Source organism: Diplotaxodon limnothrissa, linkage group LG19 (genome assembly GCF_057381915.1).
Source record: "Diplotaxodon limnothrissa isolate DT_005_m linkage group LG19, D_limnothrissa_male_GT1.1, whole genome shotgun sequence".
Taxonomy (NCBI): Eukaryota; Metazoa; Chordata; class Actinopteri; order Cichliformes; family Cichlidae; genus Diplotaxodon; species Diplotaxodon limnothrissa.
The window spans coordinates 6,425,636-6,448,381 of NC_140614.1; the positions used below are offsets into that span (position 1 = coordinate 6,425,636).

The 22,746-nt window shown below is 40.6% G+C and overlaps 1 protein-coding gene across 1 annotated transcript in view; it reads left to right on the plus strand.

Annotated features, from left to right (window-relative positions):
• kcnh5b (potassium voltage-gated channel, subfamily H (eag-related), member 5b) overlaps positions 1 to 22,746 on the plus strand; it is a 189,663-nt gene that overhangs the window by 127,411 nt on the left and 39,506 nt on the right. The window contains exon 12 of the mRNA XM_085379214.1: positions 9,837 to 10,033. Within this exon, the coding sequence (XP_085235340.1) occupies positions 9,837 to 10,033 (197 nt within the window). The remainder of the gene's footprint in view (positions 1 to 9,836; positions 10,034 to 22,746) is intronic.

Genomic DNA, 22,746 nt, shown 5'->3' on the forward strand with positions numbered 1-22,746 from the left:
CTGGACTCGTGTGTGAATTTAGGAAGTCCAGACTAGCGAAAACGCAAGTACAGACCTGCGTACATGAGTATTTAGAAACGGCCTAACAGTCTTCAGTCAGCTAACGGCAGCTAACAATGTTAGCTCAGTGATGAGTTCATTAATAAATAAATATAAATAAAAATCAAATAGCAATAGTACATTGAAGATACTGAAGATTCACACATCCTATTCTTATTATGAAGTGGTGTCGGAATTTCCAAATAAGAGATCCTGCCCGTGGATGCTGGCTCTGGGTCCGTTGTGTAACTGACGTCACCAGCGTTAACGGGACGCTTACATTAGAGCCTTTTTTTGCGTGTTTTGTACTGTATTAATCCCAGATGGAAATTGAGTAAAAAAAAAAAAAATTAAAACAAGAGCCGTGAGTTGTTCTCAAACCTGCGCCGGCTGCTCTAACCATGCTCATCCAACTGAGCTAAACCTACACCCGACTGCATTTTATAACAGAAATTGGAGAAGGCATAGAAAGGGGATAGCCAAACATATGAAACCAGAAATGACTGCCATGTATTCTATTTATTTCAACAAAGTAAATATATTCTGATTATCACCCATTTAAACGGTAACTGTAACCAAATACATTCACTCATGTTTTGTATTTTAAATACGTAACGCCGGTACGTGTATTCCATCACTCCCCAACACTGCAAACAGAACAGCATTCTGTTTCATCCTTTATGTAGCAGGTTTGTCTGAGAAACTTGGGACAATTTAATTCTAAGTATGATATCCAGCCACACCGTCAGACAAAATCTGGTTTGCCCCAAGGACAAAACTCCTAAACACAAGCTACACAACATAGTCTATGCTGTGCAGTGTAGTGAAGAGTGCTGAGACATCCACATGGTACAAACCAAACAGCCACTCTACAGATGCATGGCACAACACCTCAACAGCTACCTCAACAAGTCAAGACTCAGCTGTATATCTGTACCCGAAGAAGAACATTCACATTTCTGACCATTAAGACAGATGGTTTGAGAGACGAGTAAAGGAAGCCTTCTGTATCTACTGTAAACAACCATCATTAAACAGAGAACGACACCACCTGTCAACCGCCTACAATGCAGTCTTGAGATCCCTTCCCAGGTGCTTAAACCCTCTCAGACCTTCAGGTCACCTTGGTTACACTTCATAAAGCTTGTGCTGTGGACATATTGCTGTAATCAGATGCAGCAACATTCTCTATTTAATTAGCTAATTATTTTAATTAATCATCTTATTAGAGTAAGTAGTGCTGATTAATACCTTGTTGGTCATGTTGGGACTTTGAGGCAGTTCAAGTTCCTGTTGTTGAGAATAGAATGAACTTAATTATATCTTCACTAGAAATTATTAATCATTCATATCTACAGCATTTCTACAAGTGGACAGTTTATCTGCGGCAAGGCCAGCATGGGCTTCAAATGGTAATAGTGGGGCTTCTAATACAGTAAGGACCACTAATGCTGCTGTTGGAGGATATCAGTGTCACTGCAGCTGTATAACTATCTCCACCTACTCGGTTCAGGATAATGGGCTGACAGTGGTTACAGCAGCATCAGCACACCGGTTCTAAGTACCACCTTGACATGTATCTTATTGGACTGCCATCAGGTTGAGCAGCACTGCTAGATAAAGCAATAGAAGGGCACATCCACCCACAGGTAATTTCTTTTTCTGCTGATGGGGGATACACATATGTCAGAACGTTAACTGTGAGTTGGTGTTTGTAAAGAGAAGAAATTCTCCAGTGTAATTCATTTAGAGCAAATGCATTCATCTGCATAAATACCACCGGATAACACCGGATAACACCGCATTTGTCTCAGTGACACTGATGCCTAAGAAAAGCTGTGATCTGTTTTGATTCTTTTTTTTTCTGGGTTGTTTATGTTGGCTAAGATTTGGCACCCAGCAAGTCCTGTTGGATTCCAGTGGGATCAAAGATGTATTATTGTACAGTGTGTCACAGAGGGTCGGGATAATATGGGGGAAACAAACCTTGGAAGTAAATTCAGCAGGGAGGAATTAACATCTGTTGTTTTCTCTGCCAAGGCTGTTTCAGCATGGGGTTCCTTAGTGAAAGATCAGAAAAAAACAAGACTGTTTTCCCCAAATTGAACATTTAAAGCACTCAGACTATACTGACACAGATTCGGGATGAGATGTGATTGAACAAGTAAACTAGGTTAATATGAGTTAGAGGGTAGCTTGTTTATTGGCATTCTAAGATCAGGTCATGCTGAAATGCGCTTCACATTCATTTAATTTACTGACCTGTGATTGATTTGTCTCTTTTCTTCAGCGTTTTCAATGATTTTAGTTTTCATGTTGAAATAAAGAAAGAAATAATAATAGAATAGAACCGCAGCTTCCTAGGGAACAGGAAAGGGAACAGGAAAGTAATGTTCAGAGGTCCAAGCAAAGTTTGGACACACTCTGATTGAGTAAAGTTTATACAGTGGAAATACAAATCAAGCACAGCTCAACCAGGGCAAATGGGTGCTAATTAATCAACAAACAAAAAGTTTAATTCATGCAGAAATATCCCAACCTACCTAATTATTCTATTTAAAAATAATAAAATGGAAGTGAGGCCCCTGACCCCATCTAAGTCAACAGAGAGAAAGATCTAACTCTTGGCTCATTCTCCAGGGAATAGCAAGAGGATAAAGAACTATAAAAAACAATGCAAAAGAATTCTAACCCTACCCTGAACTCTGTTTGTCTCACATATAGTTACTCACAAAGAGCAGAGATTGTTTAGGTGTTCATACTAAATCACAGCTGCCTTGAATGGCAAGTTGGCAGCCCTTTAAAAAAACAGAAATATATATATTCTGAGGGTGCAGCATAGAACTATGGCACTGATCCAATCAGTTGGTGACAGAAGCCAGAATGGAGAAGAAGCAGAAAGGGGAGGAAGGCAGGATGAGGAACAAGTGCATGCCCCAATCAGGAAAAGGTAGCACTCCTTCACAGCATATAAAACAGTCAAATTAAAGATTCTACAAGAGGAAGGAGTGCAACATCCCAGTGCTATGTCCCAGTGTCTGCTTCTACATCAATAGTGGCTGGTGCACAGATGTAACAGTGATTGCTCAGCACTGCTCTCCCTCTCTGGAATATCTTTTTATTCACTGCAAACCGTTTTATTCTCCGCGGGAGTTTGCTTCATTCATCCTGGCCGCTGTTTACATCCCGCCAGACGCGGATGCGCAAGCAGCTCAGTGCGCACTCGCAGAGCAGATTCTCCACATGGAGCGGACATACCCGGACTCTCTCATCATTGCTCTTGGGGACTTTAACAAAGCCAATCTGAGCCATGAGCTTCCGAAATACAAGCAGTATATTAAATGCCCGACCAGAGAGGAGAGGACATTGGACCACTGCTACAGCACGATCAGCGGGGCCTATCGCGCGGTGCCGCGCGCTTCACTCGGACTTTCTGACCACGTCATGATCCACCTGATCCCCACGTACAGACAGAGGCTGAAGCTCTCCAAACCTGTCGTGAGGACCAAAAAACTGTGGAGCAACGAGGCTGTGGAGGAGCTTCGCACGTGTTTGGAGACCACAGACTGGGACACAATGAAGGCTGCTTCTAACAGCTTGGACGAGTTTACGGACACTGTCACCTCCTATATCCACTTCTGTGAGGACAGCATTGTGCCATCACGCACCAGGGTGAGTTATAACAATGACAAACCCTGGTTTACTCCTAAACTCAAAAAGCTGTGGCTGGAAAAGAGTAAGGCGTTCAGAAGCGGAGACAGGGACTGCTACAGAGAGGCCAAGTACAGGTTCACTAAAGAAGTGGACATTGCCAAACATCAGCACTCTGAGAAGATGCAGCAGCAGATCTCAGAGAATGACTCGGCCTCTGTGTGGAAAGGTTTTAGGAATATTACAAACTACAAGCCTAAAACCCCCCACTCCACTGATGACTTGCTCTTAGCCAACACCCTCAACGACTTCTACTGCCGTTTTGACGAGCCATCAGGCAGCCTTCACACCTCCAACGACCCCAACAATAGAGGCACTTTGGACACTCATTCCCCCACCTCTCCCCCCTCCATAGAGCCATCACCACCTTCAAACTGTTCACCTGCAACACCCGCCCCCTCACCCCACACAAAAGAGGATTTCACACCACCTCCTCCGACCACAACTCTTCATATTCATGAAGCAGATGTGAGGAAGCAGTTTAGGAGTCTGAATGCTCGGAAAGCTCCCGGCCCAGACGGTGTGTCTCCTGCCACCCTCAGACACTGTGCAAACGAGCTGGCCCCAGTGTTTTCTGGCATCTTCAACTCCTCACTGCAGGCATGTCATGTGCCTGCCTGCTTCAAGTCCTCTACCATAATCCCTGTCCCCAAGAAACCTAGGATCACTGGACTAAATGACTACAGACCCGTGGCTCTGACATCTGTGGTCATGAAGTCATTTGAGCGCCTAGTTCTCTCCCATCTCAAGACCCTCACGGCCCCCCTCCTGGACCCCCTGCAGTTTGCATATAGAGCCAACAGGTCTGTAGACGACGCCATCAACATGGCCCTACACTTCATCCTGCAGCATCTGGACTCCCCAGGAACCTACGCCAGGATCCTGTTTGTGGACTTCAGCTCTGCCTTCAACACCATCCTTCCAGACCATCTCCGAGGCAAGCTTTCCCAGATGAATGTGCCTGATCCCATCTGCCGGTGGATCACTGACTTCCTGACGGACAGGAAGCAGCACGTGAGGCTGGGAAAGAATGTCTCGGACTCCCGGACCATCAGCACCGGCTCCCCTCAGGGCTGTGTTCTTTCTCCTCTGCTCTTCTCCCTGTACACCAACTGCTGCACCTCCACCCACCAGTCTGTCAAGCTAATCAAGTTCGCAGATGACACCACCGTCATTGGGCTCATCTCGGACGGGGACGAGTCTGCCTACAGGAGGGAGGTTGAACGTCTGGTGTCTTGGTGCAGCCACAACAACCTGGTGCTGAATGCCCAGAAGACAGTGGAGATTATTGTGGACTTCAGGAAGCACACAGCCCCACTCCCCCCCATCATCCTGACTGACACCCCCATCACCTCTGTGGACTCATTCCGCTTCCTGGGTACCACCATCACCCAGGACCTGAAGTGGGAGCCCACCATCACCTCCGTCATCAAGAAAGCCCAGCAGAGGATGTACTTCCTGAGGCAGCTGAAGAAATTCAACCTGCCAACACGGACGATGATGCAATTCTACACTGCAATCATCGAGTCCATCCTCACCTCCTCCATCACCGTGTGGTACGCTGGAGCCACTATCAGGGACAAACAGAGACTGCAGCGTGTTGTGCGCTCTGCTGAGAAGGTGATTGGCTGCAGACTCCCATCTCTGCAGGACCTGTACACCTCCAGGACACTGCGGCGTGCAGCCCGGATCTCAGCTGACCCTTCTCACCCTGGACACAGTCTGTTTGACCTGCTCCCCTCAGGCAGGAGGCTCCGGTCCATTCGCACCAGAACCTCTCGCCACAAGAACAGTTTCTTCCCCTCTGCTGTTGGACACATGAACAATAACCACATGATTGTCCCCGCCACTAACACATGACCCTACGCTGTGTCACTGCATCATTTCATGTTTGGCACTGATCACCACCTGCACTCATGTATATATCTTTCTACGTAGCACTCATAATTCTTATTCTCATGTATATATCTCATGTATATCTCATGCACATATCTTTCTTTCTACATAGCACTTTAATTCTTATTGTCTGCACTGAAGCACCGCAGCAATTTCCTAATGTTGTAAACCTCAACATCTGGCAATAAACCCATTCTGATTCTGATTCTGATTCTATGGTCGTACAATTTGTGGTCTGGCCTGAGAAGCCAAAAAGTTGATCACAAAAGCAAAGGTGGAGTAAAATGTGGGCTTTGTTTACCAGGCCATGCTGTAACATTTTCACTACCAGCCATCTGAATGAGCTGTTCTTGTGAGGGTTTTGTTAGTCATAGATGGTTAAATAATATCAACATCTGGATTGCAGAAAACAGAAAATCCTGAACTGTTGTTGAAGATTCTCTATAGTAGAGAAAACCTGTCCAAACAACATGAACAAATATTAGAACATGCTAGTCAGCTGATTTCCTTTGCATCATCTCAGATTTTTGATGCCAGACTGGCAGACCAGCATATGATTGATGAGGGCAAGAAAAATGCAATTTGCAATCTATCTGTTTAGAGAATGCTAACTGGTAATTGCCATTTTAGGGTAGTTCATGATTTTTAGCCTCTAATGTGGTGGCTGCTACAACCCATCAGCTATTTGTTTCAAGGCCTGCAACTTTTGCTGTCACCACTAGTGACACTAATTCTTAAGATTAAGGGTGTGGTTTCATTAATTAACAGGTTGCAGACACAAGGGGCTTGAGACAGTTTTCTAATTAGAGCTGCAGAACACATGAGTTTTCTATGGGCAAAGGTAGCCAATGTGGGGCCTGTAGCAATTTTGCCCTTTTGGATCCCCAAGAGGAAATTCTCTGGGTACCCGACGGTGGGCTTGCTCAGAGAAAACCCTCTGTGGCTGCTTTGTGGGTTAGCCCATACAGGCCCCATAGTAGTTTTACCCTGAAGGTCCCCCATTACAGTTTTCTGTGGGCAACCCATAATAGTCTTGCCCATAGAAAACCTATATAGCGACCCAAAATAGCCCGTTGCAGGCTACTGTGGGCACACATTTTCTGCCCCAGATTAAAATATATGCTGAGCTATGACATAGACTCTGCAACAAAGTTTATGCTTCAGTTTTGGTGAGTAAAATTCTAGTACTTTATTAGTCTGTTACTTGCTACTTATTAGCAGGTATGAATGCAACTTTCTAACAAAGCTTATCAGTGTTTGCTGATAACTTAAGACTTACACTGTTAGTCCAAAAATTATAACCTTTGGCTGCAGTCAAAAAGATAACATTTAGGCTTTAAGACTGCATATGAGAGTTGATTATTTCTTTTTTGCTTCTTATCTATAGTCTAACACTGTACACCACTTTCCTTCTTGCAGACAGGCAGAATAATATGAAGGCTTTAGATGTGTTTGAGTGATCAGGAGTATTGCAGAGCCTGGAAATGGGGGTTATGGCCCCAATGTATCCATCTTCATCCATCTATAATCTCATTGTACGCGTTAGATTCAGTGCACACATTGCCACCATCTTCAGCACCCCCTGGTCCGCGTGACCACATCCACATCCAGACTCCTAATTGGCAAGGAACTGTGGGTCTCCAGGGAGCTCATTCCAGATGAGTCCTGCTGCCTGAGCCTCTGTTGGATGTTCAGAAGGAAATGGAGGGAGGGATTGTCAAGATGAGATTCACTCACTCACACACCCACAGTGGCATACATGCTTCGTTTTGCGACTGTATGTTGGAAGCAGTATACGCGTATTACTCAGCGTGTTGTGACAGCTTGTGGACAGCGTGGACTGCTTTTTGTCACATCTTATCCAGGTCAGCTGTCAGAAAAATGCTGAGACGATAGTTGTGGCAAGTTTGACACAGATTTGAGTCTCGTCTTCACTTTCTTGAGCTCAGAGTGCACAGATGTCTTCTGGGAAAAGTCATGCAGAAGCACCATTATATTCTGTATGCTGCCTATTTAAGATATCTTGATTTCATAATGGGTCATTTTTAAACTATTTTTGTGTTTTATAACTTCATTTCTTTTCATATCAGGAAACACAGTGGGGTTGGAGCCTTTTTGGAGTCAATTGATACACATTAATTTTTTGACTATCAGACACCCATTGAATTCATCAATCACAAATATTTTTTGATGACATGATGTATTCGTTCGTTCCTATAATTGTTGTTCTCTTCCTGTGTTGTTATTATGACAACAAGCATGGCACTGCTCAGGAGGTGCTCACAAGTGTAAATATTCATTCATCTGCTATACATATATACGTCTGCTATATGTCATCTGCTTCATCATCCAGAAGGTTTTAGCTGAATTTTTGTTTATTCACTAGGTCATAACTTTTTTAAGATATTTTTTAAATTCTGCTGTTCTTCAGATATGTTCCTACTGTATTTTTTAAAAAGATTTTAAAGACTTTATGAATCTCCTAGAAAAAAAAACAAAGGTTATGTAGCAGCCTCGTGCATACTCTGTCATGCTACTGCAGTTGTTTTCTGTGTGTGTAGGTATTTAATAGTTTTTTAAAAAGTACAAAAAACACAGGTAGTGGCTACAGTAGACACGTTTGCTCTTCTCTGCGACTGGTTGGCAGACCAACCACTGCACAAGCAGGAGTAGCCTACAGAGCAGTTGCACCACATGATTTGTACACTTGCTCCATCTGGCAATAGAGGCAGCTAGATGGGCTGTCTGTAGCTCACCCAGGTTTACCAACAGTGCCAACATGCTTATAAAGCACTTGGAATGCTCAAGTGGAGTAGAATAGGGCTATATAAGAACCATCTACTGAGCATACACGTCATGGATGGTGAACTTTCTATTTCCAAAGACTAAGTGCTTCAAAGAAATTTGCTATACTTCAGACACATTGATCAACACCCAAGGGTGAAGCAGAACTCTATAGTCAATGTTTCAAAAAATATTTTTTCTGGTTTCTTCTATGGTTTATTAGTTATCTACCTGGCAACATAACAGTATCCATACCCACTACATGCCAGCTGCCATCAACTTTTAATGATGAAAATGGTTAAATCAGCAGGTCTATTTGCTATGGACTTGGCCAGGTAAAACTGTTGCTAAGGAACAAAGCGTAGACTGATAGAAGAAGAAGAGTGTGGTTCACACAGAGATTTAATGTCATTCTCATTAAATATTAATGTATTTCTTAAATGACATTTCCATGCTGTGTGACCATTTAACTCATGTAAACTCACACTTTGGTGGGTGGTGGTAAAACACAGAAATATGCAGCAATGGTATATGTGGCTCCATATCAGACATCGACAGGGTTGTTTGTAGACATACTCAGAAATTGCTAGTAAATCACTACATCTCAAGTTATACATTACAAGCAGCTCTTATAGTATATTCAGCCTCATTCATTCAGGCCTAGTGACAGGTGTAGTGAGTCATAGTTGCCAGAAGATCGCAGACAGCTCCCCAGTCCTATATGACTGTGGTCTACACTTTTTTCTTGCTTTCTATGAGATACTTTTTAAAGGCTTCTATATTTTTTCAATTAAACTAGAGATGCACAAATTGCAGTTTTATCGGCCGATTGTCATTTACCATTTTTTGTAAGTGTGACCTGCGGATACTGTATTTTGCCAATTATGATTTTCTTTGTATGTCCAATAACTGACAGCCTATACAAAGAAAAGTCAGGTGTTCTTAAATGCAAATTTGTGTTTGTATAATAAAATAAATTATTAAACTTGGACCTTTTCCCAACTTGCAAATTGCAAAATAAAAAGAGCCGCTGTATACATACATAGATTTATTTTTCTTTACCAAACAAAAGCAGACACAACAGATTTATATAACAAAACAAATCTTACATGATTTTCCAGTTTCATAGATAACAGGACAGGATTTCTTTTTTTCCCCCCACTTCTTCTTAGTGTGTTCGTGCTTGTAACTCATTGTTGGTAAGCATTTCCAACATTAGGCTGTGCTGTGCCACAGCAGCAGGAATCTGAATAACTTGTGTAACTTCACAGTATTAATTTACTGAATGTGTGGGGCATGCAGGGCTTGTTCTGTGCTTTACCTCAGCTGTCATCTTTGTAAACAATTGATGTTGCGATAGTTGTCACTGATGAATAAAATGCTCTTCCTGTTTACTGTGTCCTCAGGAAAAGGTGACGTGTTCGGAGATGTCTTTTGGAAAGAAACGACTCTTGCACATGCGTGTGCAAATGTTAGAGCGCTTACCTACTGTGACCTCCACGTCATCAAGAGGGAAGCTTTGCTCAAAGTTTTGGAGTTTTACAGTTCCTTCGCCAACTCTTTCTCCCGCAACCTCATCCTCACCTGTAACTTGCGCAAGCGGGTAAGGCATTCAGCTCTTTGTACATGGTACATAAATAGTAATAATAACAGACATCACTCCACTTTGCAGTCTGACAAACCTTTCTTGCTGCTTTCTGTGTAGGTGGATGTATTTATGACTTCTTCTCACATCACTGACAGTCAGATTGTTCTTTATTTGACTTCACAGTTGGTTTTAGAAAAAGCCTATTCTCTAAAGCCAACTTTAGAATGATTTTTTTAGGTTTTCAGATAGTTAAAAGGAAACAGGTAAAAATGAGCCTAGATACTAAACTCCTCCAGTTCTGCCAAGAAGAGAAGAATGGTCAAACATTCAGCCAGAATTATGCAAAAGCTGTTGATGGCTACCAAAAATATCTTGTTGAGGTGCAGCTTTCTAACAGATAACCAAAGGTTAAATGTCCAAGGGTGTATGTATGTATGTATTTGACCCTGTGTGTGTGGATTAGGGAAAATCCAAAAATAAACTCAAACTTGTAGAGTTTATTTTGGATTTGGATTAAGTTGTATGCTGTAAATCCTTTCACCCTGTAAAAAGATCAGTTTAAGAGATCATTAATAGCCCAAAATCACCATGAGTACATGACCACAACTGTGCATAGACCCATCAAATAAAACAAATAAAAAACACATAAAAAGTTTGGGGATTTTGTAAATTTAAGCAAAGTAACACATCTACATCTTTACTTCATTAATAAGTAGACAGTATTGTTGATGCACTGACGCTGTTGTGACAACAACCGTACTCATCAGTGCAACAACACAATTGACTCATAGTTTTTCAGGCTTCGCTGCTGTTGACAGGGTCAGTAGTAGTGGCACCTAAATTTCGTATTTAGTCTACCAACCCAAGCTGTCTGCTCCTCTGGCCAATAGCATCAAGCAATGACTGGACTTCCACTCCCCGCAGAAAGCCAAGATGATGTAGATTAGAGAGCAAGATCAGATTATCATGCAGGTTGGTTGTTGAATTACGTCTGTGCTGTAGCAGTGTCTGCTGATGCTAGACACCAACACAAACATGTCACGGTGACACTGAATTTTTAAAACAGTCAAGTAAAGAGAAGCACACAGCACTGCTTATGTACTAGAGGGGGCATTCTGTGTTGTTGCAAAACAACAGCTCACCTTTTTACAGTAAGGTTTTTTTTTAAATATTACAGCTTTGATACACTTTGACTAACATGATATATCTTCAGTACAACTTCCTTTGCTGGCACAGCCATGCTCTAGTGACAAATATATCAAAACACAAAGTTTGACATTAGTAGTCACGAGTCCCCATTTGAAGGTTCTGGTAAATCTTGTTTTTATGTGACAAGTCTGCGTGAGATTTCTTGCTTTTGAAATATCAAAAACATTGCAACTGGAAAAACGATAAAACATTCAAGTTCAGGTGTCATATACACTACTTTCTATGTAGTGATCAAGCCTTTAAGTTGAGTTTGATGGCTTGTTGGATGCTGGTGATAGTGAGAATGACTCTTTAGGCTGGTTAGCTTTCTAAGCTTTTTTACTCACTGTAATAGTGACTAAGCAGTGTGAATGTTCAACAGCAAGTATTTTAATTTCTGATGCCATGCTTTACTTGTCAATTTCATGCAATCAACTCTAAATCTAGAACACATTTGAGCCAAAGCTCTATTTTCTCTGGAAAAGTGGGATATTATTTGGAAATTTGGAAAGTTTTGACGTTCCAAATAAGAGAAAAGTATGGCTCAGCTGGGGCTGAATTCATTAAAAACAGATCGATACAGTTGAGCAAATTTGACTTGCTAAATATCTTATAAGTTTTCTAGTGCAGTGTGAGCAGACTTGTAGCCTCAGTGGTTTTATGGCCACAGACATGTGTTTTTTGCCTTTTTACCAGAGAAGCATGATAATTTCTGATACCATTGCTCATCTTTTGTAAAACTGTGAAGCTTCAAGCAGAAGTTTCACAGCCACACATGAGGCTTGTTGTTTAGGTTTTTAGGGATTTCTGTGCTCTCTCTCTCTTTTTTGAGAGAAATTTGAAAGTACGGGCTTGCGAACACAAGTCCTAATCAAACACTATTCTCTGCCATTCTGGCGCATTTTCTATTTTTTCTTCACACACATCATATTGTCTGATTTTCTTTCATAACAAGTCTGTTGTTGTTGTTTACTTGTCGTGTTTCATATTTCATAGTCCCTCAGCTCAGTAGGGTTTTTTTCCATTTAAGTGTGGCTTAAATGTGATAAATTATACATACAGGTTTCGCTGCAGTTTGTTTGTATTCATGTCTTTGAGTATGTAGTTTACCGTTTATTGATGGCCACATGAACACCTTTTATTTTGTCCCTTAAACCTGCATCTAGAGTACATGAACATGTTGATGTATATTGTAACTAATAACACAAGACATTTTGTATTTTGGATAATATGTTTACCTTTTAACCTTTGTATTTTTGGCATCTTCCCACCATAATAATCTATAATACATAGTACACTGTCAGTTGTTGTTTAAATATGTATGTATGCAATTCAATTTTATTTATATGCGCCAAATCACAACAACAGTCACCTCAATGCGCTTTATATTGTATGGCCCTAGCTGAGCCATACATACAGAGAAAAAAACCCAACATTCATATGACCCCCTGTGAGCAAGCACTTTGGCGACAGCAGTAAGGAAAAACTCCCTTTTAACAGGAAGAAACCTCCAGCAGAACCAGGCTCAGGGAGGGGCGGGGCCATCTGCTGCGACCGGTTGGGGTGAGAGAAGGAAGACAGGATAAAAGACATGCTGTGGAAGAGAGACAGAGATTAATAACAAGTATGATTCAACGCAGAGAGGTTTATTAACACATAGTGAGTGAGAAAGGTGACTGAAGAAGAAATACTCAATGTCCCCCAGCAGCCTACACCTATTGCAACATATCTAAGGGAGGATTCAGGGTCACCCTAAATATATGCTTTAGCAAAAAGGAAAGTTTTTGGCCTAATCTTAAAAGTAGAGATAGTGTCTGTCTCCTGAATCCAAACTGGAAGCTCTGCCTCCCATTCTACTTTTAAATACTCTAGGAACAACAAGTAGGCCTGCAGTGTGAGAGCAAAGTGCTCTAATAGGGTGATATGGTACTACAAGGTCATTAAGATAGGATGAGGCCTGATTATTTAAGTCCTTAACAGCAGGATTTTGAATTCAATTCTGGATTTAACAGGGACCCATTTTGGATTAACTGAAGGATTTTCAGGGAGTTTTTAAGACATCCTGATAATAATGAATTTCAGTAGTCCAGCCTAGAAGTAATAAATGCATTAACTAGTTTTTCAGGGTCACTTTGAGACAGGATACTTCTAATTTTAGAGATGATGTAAACATGTGGGTGAACATGTTTACATCCAAATTCAAGATATCATTTCTATACCATTAAGTTGCTTGAAGACGTTTCACCTCTCATCCAAGAAGCTTCTTCAGTCCAGACGCTTTTCTTTGCAAGCTCCTTTGACTGATGCTATATTTATTCTGAATTTCAAATTATGTTGGAATGTAAACCTATCATATGTGCCTTTTACTTCTTTTATTTGTTCAATTCTTTTTCTTTACCTGTAATTTATGTACATGCAAATTGCTTTTAAGCAATAATTGTTATTATTGAAAATAATGCTGAAAATAATAGCAACAAATTTGTTATGTTTCTTGTAAAATAATCATTTTTTATTGAAGATAAGTTTGGAGGGTGAAGTATACAAACACAACTCTTTAGGAAACAGTAAAAAACTAAACAAACCATTATTGTCAGTCTATTGCAGGACATAGAGACTGACAACAATTCACTCCCACAGTAACACTGATGGCCAGCGTACAAACTCCAAGCAGAGAGGCCCCAGCAGGTTGGCAGATTTAAACTCAGGACTGTCTTGATGTCAACCTTTCACCATTGCACCCCTCTAAACAGAAACTCCACCCAAATACTTACTGAAAATATAAAATTCCAAAATGCAAAAAGACCTGTAAGCTAAAGGTCTATCAGAGGCTTTAATCCTCTTCATCTAGCTGCTCCATCATCCTATACCTAGCATCCACTTCTGTCACACCAGCCATCTACATGTCTTAAAATACTGTAATTTAAGAAATTAATTACACTGAACAAAAATATAAACGCAACACTTTTGTTTTTGCTCCCATTCCCCATGGGATGGACGTAGAGACCTAAAATTCATTCCAGATACACAATATAACCATCCCTCCCAAACAGTGGTCACAAATCAGTCCAAATGTGTGGTAGTGGGCACATCTGCTATATTGAGATAATCCATCCCACCTCACAGGTGTGCCACATCAGGATGCTGATCTGACATCATGAGTAGTGCACAGGTGTACCTCAGACTGCCCACAACAAAAGGCCACCCTGGAATGTGCAGTTTTGTCTCACAGCAAAATGCCACAGATGCCACAAGCAATGAGGGAGCGTGCAATTGGCATGCTGACAGCAGGAATGTCAACCAGATCTGTCGCCCGTGCATTGAATGTTCATTTCTCAACCATAAGCCGTCTCCACAGGCGTTTCAGAGAATATGGCAGCACATCCAACCGGCCTCACAACCGCAGACCTCGTGTAACCACACCAGCCCAGGACCTCCACATCCAGCAGGTTCACCTTCAAGATCGTCTGAGACCAGCCACCCAGACAGCTGCTGGAACAATTGGTTTGCACAACCAAACAATTTCTGCACAAACTGTCAGAAACCGTCTCAGGGACGCTCAACTGCATGCCCGTCGTCCTCATCGGGGTCTTGACCTGACTCCAGCTCTTCGCCGTAACAGACTTGTGTGGGAAAATGCTCACATTCGATGGCGTCTGGCACGTTGGAGAGGTGTGCGCTTCACGGATGAATCATGGTTCACATTGTTCAGGGCAGATGGCAGCTGAGAATGTCCCAGTTCTTGCATGGCCAGCATACTCACCGGACATGTCACCCATTGAGCATGTTCGGGATGTGCTTGACCGGCGTATACGACAGCGTGTACCAGTTCCCACGAATATCCAACAACCTCGCACAGCCATTGAAGTGGAGTGGACCAACATTCCAAAGGCCACAATTGACAATCTGATAGACTCCATGCGACGATGTGTTGCACTGCATGAGGCAAATGGTGGTCACACCAGATACTGACCGGTTCTGGGTCCTCAGATCCCCAATAGCGCAAAAAACTGCACATTCCAGGGTGGCCTTTTGTTGTGGGCAGTCTGAGGTACACCTGTGCACTACTCATGATGTCAGATCAGCATCCTGATGTGGCACACCTGTGAGGTGGGATGGATTATCTCAATATAGCAGATGTGCCCACTACCACACATTTGGACTGATTTGTGACCACTGTTTGGGAGGGATGGTTATATTGTGTATCTGGAATGAATTTTAGGTCTCTACGTCCATCCCATGGGGAATGGGAGCAGTAACAAAGGTGTTGCGTTTATATTTTTGTTCAGTGTAGTTAATGATTTGGCAGTCCATCTATGACCTTTGACTAAATTTAGTTTATTACTTGACATTAACTTGTCAAAATATGAATGAGACATAGTCATTGCATATAAACTTTCCAATTTCTCTAATTAAAATTCTGAAATATCAGAGTAATGAAAAAGAACTACTCCATACATTTGAAACCTACAATCACGTGACAATAATGGGATTAATGTTGTGTGTAAAGCTCACCAGTGTTCATCGTGGCTCATCATGTTTTAATAATTCATGCGCATACCAAGGGTCAATTGAATTTCCTATGTCTTCCTTATAATTACATTTTAATTATATTAATTTTGTTTAATAATCTGTTTCTACCAAATACTATTAAGTCTCTGGGCAAAATATTACTTTAAGAAGTGAAAAGAGAGGAAAAAAATACATTTCTGGTTTTCTGATGGAGGCTGGAGCGTAATTTTTCTACTTTTCCATGTATACTTGTCCTGTCTGGTCCTTATGAACTGAGAACAACTCAGTTTCAGTTGTTATTTTAGTAATGAGTGCATGTCAGTTAGAAAAGGACATGATGCTCATTTTCATTGCATCCCCAGTGTGTGATTTAGGCTGATTATGCAGCAGCAGTGCACTAACAAATTGCTAAGTGAAGCTTTAAAAAGTAAAAAAGACCAAAACAAAACCCCTTAACATTACAATAAGGTGGCTGCTTTAGTTTTAAACGCAACCTTCCTTCATGCGTTGACAGCTTCATCACCTTCCTAAGAACTGGACTTGATTCATGAACGAGCCTTTAGACGAGCTTAGCTGCACTGGGAAGAAGTGGGAAGCAATCCCTTGTCTTTGGACGGCTCTTTTTCTAAACTGAGGTAATTGTAAAGATGGACACTTATTCGCAGTGCCCTGTAGGAATTTCACCCAGCGGTACCTTCATGTAAACATAGAGAAAGCTTTGCGGCCAGAGCTTTCTCCTCTCTGCTGTAGCTCGTTAGTTCCCAGGATGGTTGGCAGCTGCTACATTGCCGCAATGATGAAGACAAACAACTTCTGGAGGGAGCTAAGACTGGGCTTCTGGGACTGTGAGGAGACCAGAATATGTGTCAGCTCTAACTCGTTCTGTCACTCGTGGCTGGCTACCAATCTACGCCTGTAAGCACTTTACCTTCTCCCTTCAGCCCTTTCTCTTTATCATTCTCTCTTTTTCGCTGTCATGCTTTGACTTGAATTATATTTCCTCATTTTGTTGACTCCTCATTTTTCTTGTTCTCCAGTACAATATTGTTTGTTTTTGAAACTTGAATGCTAAAAGCTAAATTTTTGAACTCTGTGTTAGACAATACTCAGTAGAGTGCCAAACGTTTTTATTTACGACCCTGCTGGAGGGCTCAAGTACCTCGTTTGGCTTTTATACATAGATGTGTATTTCTTAATGGATTGGTTCATCTAACACCTCACCTACGCAGTTTGAACATGAGCTAATTTCTTTTTAAAATGCCTTCCATTTTGGCATTTACCTTCCAAATGTGGGATAATCCATTTAACTACAAAGACACGACACAAAGTCTCACGTCCCCCAACTATTTTTTTAAATTTTCATATCTAGTTGTACCCCTGCCACACATACCCCACCAAAGTTGACTTCAACTGTGTATGTTTGAACAAACTGCTGTAGAACTCATGACATGACACAATTGGCACTACCATTTCTAAAATAACTCATTTGGTAACCATTTGATTTTGATTTAGATGCTGTACAGTCAAGGAATTCTAGCAAAAACATTCAGATGAGATGAGGTTGCACTATAGCAAGACAAGGGGCCTGAAAACATAGGAATATAAACAAAGTTTTTTTCTTGCTTTGGTTGTTTTTGATTTTGGATGACACTTAAATTCAAAGTTAATGATAAGGTTAGTCCTATTAGCTGTGCAGCATGTCAAGACTGTGGATCTTACTGTTGTTGAAATATTTGCTATCAAACATTGGAATTAAAAACTGATAGTAAAACACTAGACTTTTAGTACTTTAGATTACCTTGCAGCCAAAAAGAGCATTTGATTAGCTTTGCTATGGCTGAGACTCTGCATTATGTGAGTTCAGGACTGGACTGGGACAAAAAATCAGCCCGGGCATTTTGACTAGAGACCAGCCCACCAGGTATTATAGGGAAAACCATAAAGCCTATGAAAACAAATGCTGTTGTGACAGTGATGTACACTATCTTGTTGGTATAACTTAAACCTAAAACCTTAAACGATCCTCCCTATTCTGGTATTTTAAACAGTACTTACCGGAAATATCAAACAACCTAATCAATAATTACATATACCCAACTAGCAGTGTTGCCAACTCCCAGCAAAAAAATAGGGAACCACCCCCCACCCTCTGCCTCATGATGCTTATTTGACGTAATCAACTTTCATTTTTTGCCAGGGTAAAACAAATGCACAGAAACCATTATTTTTCTACAGTAATTAAATAGATTCAACATCTTTCTTCAACAGAAGTGCAGACTGCACACATGGTGCCTTCCCAAAGGAAAAAGTACTATAGCTTACTAGGGTATATTAGACTTAATGTTTACTATATACAATAATGAATTTCTATACATTTTACATCAGATGATCACTTTGGTTGTAAGATTCAGATAATTATTTAAAAGCGAGACATTTTAAATGAGAATAAGAAAGAAAAGTATTTTTCTTTCTTATGGATTTTCGGTCACACTGGTCACGTCTACACGTTAAGCCAGCAGCTCAATACTGCTGAGTAATTTACAGCTAAGTCTGCAGTTTCATTCTCATTAAGATGCAAAACTTGCTGGGATGCAAATTCAGAGAGGGGGTTTCTTTCTGCTGATAATAAATATTTGGTGGTATTTTTAGGTGCTTGACTCTTTTTTTTTGCACAGTTGTAGTTTTTGATAAAAGGCTCTGCTGTCCAGATATTTGAAAAGCACCATAAACCAAGTGTTAAAGTGTACAGTATGTCTGTTCCTTTGCAATTTGACAGTAATTAGGTCGTTTTAGGTATAAACTAATATAGACAAACGATTAGAGCTCTAATAGATTGATGCAAGATATTGGACCTTTGGTGGCCGCAAGAGGCTATGAACCAGTCATGTTTCAACACTGAAGACATCCCAGTAATGTGACATGACTATAAATGCATGTTCATAGAGCAGACCATCGACACAAGATACACTAAAGCAATACTAATATTATATAGATGGATTTATATTATATTGTATATCTTGGACCTGATGATTCACAAACCAAAAATTGTGATTGTTGTTATCTTGTTGGGCTTTTTACATTTGCTCCACAGACTGGTTAGAATCAAAAAATAAATTATAATATAAATAGTTTTTTCTTTGCCTAGTATTGGGTTAAGACTACTGTAAATGACATCAAAACCATTATAGGCAGATCCAACAGATCTCAATAGTTTAAATTACAAAGAATAGATTCTTGGATTTAAAAAAAACTAAACAAAAACACATCTAATTTTGTGTGATGAATCTTAAAAATTACAAGTTTTGTACCCCGATGTCAAAGTGGAACATATGCTCTTTAAGCAATTGCAGTCATCAAGTGTGATTGTATGTCTATAAAAGCAGAAGTTTTAGCAGTTCACTTGTGTGTAGCACAGTGCCACAAGGAGTGGATGTCCCAGCGTATTCATGACGGTTAAAGAGAAAAGACGGAACAATATGGCTTGTTGTAGCCTCTTCTCTCTAATAAACAACAAGGCAGCACAGTGCAGGTTTGCAAAGCTGCACAAAACTTCCGGAGCAATTGTGTCTTCATGAGCGTAGACCAACCGGTCGCAGCAGATGGCCGCCCCTCCCTGAGCCTGGTTCTGCTGCAGGTTTCTTCCTGTTAAAGGGGAGTTTTTCCTTCCCACTGTCGCCAAAGTGCTTGCTCATAGGGGGTCATATGATTGTTGGGGTTTTCTCTGTATCTATTATTGTAATATCTACTGTACAATATAAAGCACTTTGAGGCGACTGTTGTTGTGATTTGGCGCTGTATAAATAAAACTGAATTGAATTGAATAAAACTTTGTGGAACATACACTTAACCTTTATCTTAGACAAGACACGTAGGGTCTTCTGTGTGTGATGTGAACATACAGTAAATGTAGTAGATATTTCTGAATTGTTCCCCAGCTGCACTTTGCTATTCTGTGGCAATTGTTTTTGCCATGTAACCTACAACCGAGACTGAAATGAATTAGGATCCTGCGTTATCATAGTGCAGTTCTTGAGTTGTTTTTTAAAATCCACTCATGTTTTTCTGTGTGTTTTGAAATTAAGTATAAAGACTGCATGGAAAAATCATACATCAGAAAACAGGGCTGAGACAGAAAAGTGTGTGTACTGATAACAGAGAATGTAACTGTTCAATGAAAGGAAACAAGTGAATAAATGTGTCTGTGTGGAGTAATGAAGAAAGAAAACTCATCTTCCTCACATTAACATGGAGCAAACAGAAGTGCCAGCATCAGTATTCATCATTTTATTGAGTTATTTTATTTGTTCAAGCCCTGCTATCTGTAAGTCAGCAGAAAAGACTCAAAACTCTTTTTCACAGGGCCTTTAGCAGAGAATAGACACTAGGTCCTTACCTTCAGAGCAGATTAGACACTGAGGTAAATAGAGAGAATGAAGTGATGCAACAGCACAATGTGAGCCAGAGAGGGATGCAGCGCAAATGGGGCTTCAGAGTCATAGCATGCCAAACCTCAAGTCACCAGAGCTCTTATTACGTAACTACTTTGTAAGTGAGGCTCTTCTTTTTACTACTTCCCTAGGCTACTACGCCTCTTCACCAGTCTAAAAAGGATTTATTACCCTTAGAAAAGTGCAAATTTGCTGTTTCTCAGTTGCTGTTCTCAGGGCATCAGCGGGGTTTATTATTTCAAATCCCAACTTTGCAGCTTTGTCTTCATCAGAAAATTCCTCTGTTTTTTGTTAACTGGGGAAATGCTAATGACTCCTCATCACAGTCAGAAGCACCTTAATGGTACAGTGTGTGATTTTAGTGTTGCGATCACAAACTTTAAAGAAAACAGTTACAAAAGGCTGAACATATTTCTGCCTGTTTTGATGTCTTTTGACGTTTTAACTTTTTAATAGCAGCACCGAGTTGTTTCTTATGGGACGTGCAGTTCCTGTGATGATCTGTATGGTTTAATGCCAGCACATTTACCAGCATGACTTCTTTTAGTTGTTGGCTATTTTTAGCAGCAGAACCTACTGTGCACTGCCTGCTCAGCCTCTAACACCAGAAACATCAAACACTCTAAATACCAGCGTTGGACTGGCTGTGCCATTAAGTTTAAAGCTTTAAAGATACTTCTTTGTGCCCCACCTGGTCTCGGATTTGTTGCTAATCATGTTTATACGACCCAAATTAAATGATAAATAATGAAAGATTTGAGTAAAATGTAAAGACGAGGCTAAACCAAAGGAAGATCCACCTTAAGGCACACACCAAATAAGCTGATGCTTATGTGTGTTTTTGGTACTTCCTGCAATTTATCAGAATATATTTAGATACAATTTTTTATAATAAACCCCTTCACATTTATTAAAACCACCTTTTAATAGTCTTGAGAAAGGTTTTTATTCTGGTTAATTAAAAAAACATATATTGCTAGCTTGACTTTAATTGTAAAAACCATAAAAAAATGCTTGTGTACATGCTAAATGATTTGATTTCACAAAGTAAGTGCACACAAACAGATCTGATTACACAGCAGAAGGAGCTGGCTGCAGCTGACTTGGTGTGTATCTTCTTTGAGGTATTCATCCTTGTTCTGCAGAATTTTGGGAACATAAATAAACAAATAAACAGGGCTCGTAAGTGTGTTTTTTTGGCGAAGTGGGGCTGTTAAAGGCGTCTGCTGGGAGGCTTAGCATGCTGTGCTGGGTTTTTCGGGACAGCTTGTATGCTGGGAGGGACAGACTTAAGGGCTGAAGCCTGCAGACTGGGAGGCTTTTACCAGCCTTCAATTGGATTATTTATGTGACCGAGAATAAAAAGCGGATGGGCCTGCATGTTGAGTTAGTGTGTGCCTGCCTGTGTGTGCCTGCACTTCCTTTTGTGTGAGGAAGCAGTTTGACTGTGCAGCAGCATGTGTGCATGTCACCGACACTTGTCTAACCTTAGCGAATAAAGGAACTGCTGAGGGGATTTTTTCCAAGACCAAAAAAACATCACTGACTGTGCACACACAAACAATTACAATAAACATGAATCAAGTGCTGTGATCCAGTGCATTTATCAGTGCAGTGTTAAGCCTCATGTTTCCACTTCTTTACTTTGATTTCAGTTTTTTTAACTTCAAATAGTGCCAAATCACAACAACAGTTGCTTCAAGATGCTTTATATTGTAAGGTACAAAAAACCCACAATAGATACAAAATTTTGATATTTTACTGATATTTTAGAATCAAACTACACGATGGAAACAATTCCCATCAGTGTCATATTGGTTCATTAATTCATCGCAGTAACTTTAACTAAACTAAAACTAACCACACTAAAAATATATATAACTGTGATTGCATTACATGATGAATTTGTATTTTATTTTACTGTATTTTTTTCTCCTGAAGTGACTCGGATCTCTTTCTGTTTTGACTTTAAACAAGCTACTCAGATTTTAAATCAGTCTCCTGCTTATATTTATCTTTTATTCCATGTCAGCACCTTGCAGCTTGGTCAAACCTGAGAGAGCAACAACCACAACTATGCAAATTAGATTGATATCTATGGAGAAGCTTCTGATGATGTCATTGATGGTGTTCTTTAACATATTCAGCTTACACACTCAGCTTAGCTTTGTTCATGCCAAAGCTGGATATGTGACTTACAAAACAGGAGTTACTGGTAAAGAAAAAATGGTTTGGTTCAGAACCTAAAATATTACTTATGAACTGTTTTTTATGTGAGACAAGACAAATGTGCTCCACAATTTATTATCAAAACATTTAGAATTTCAAATTAGTTTTACAAGGTGCCATAGTGCCTCCTCTCTCTGGCTCAGAGACAAAAGGCTGCTGTGTCTCTCTCTGCTCGCACTGGAGACCCAAATGAACAAAGAGCCCCACACCCAGACAGTAAATGCTTTTTATTATGTGTGATGAACAGGATACTAAGGTGATTGGTCAAAAGTTGCAGGAAAGCCACAGTTCTCGTTATTTGGCTGAGATCCAGCACTTTGGCTCACGTTTCTTCTTCTGCAACTTTTGCAGGCA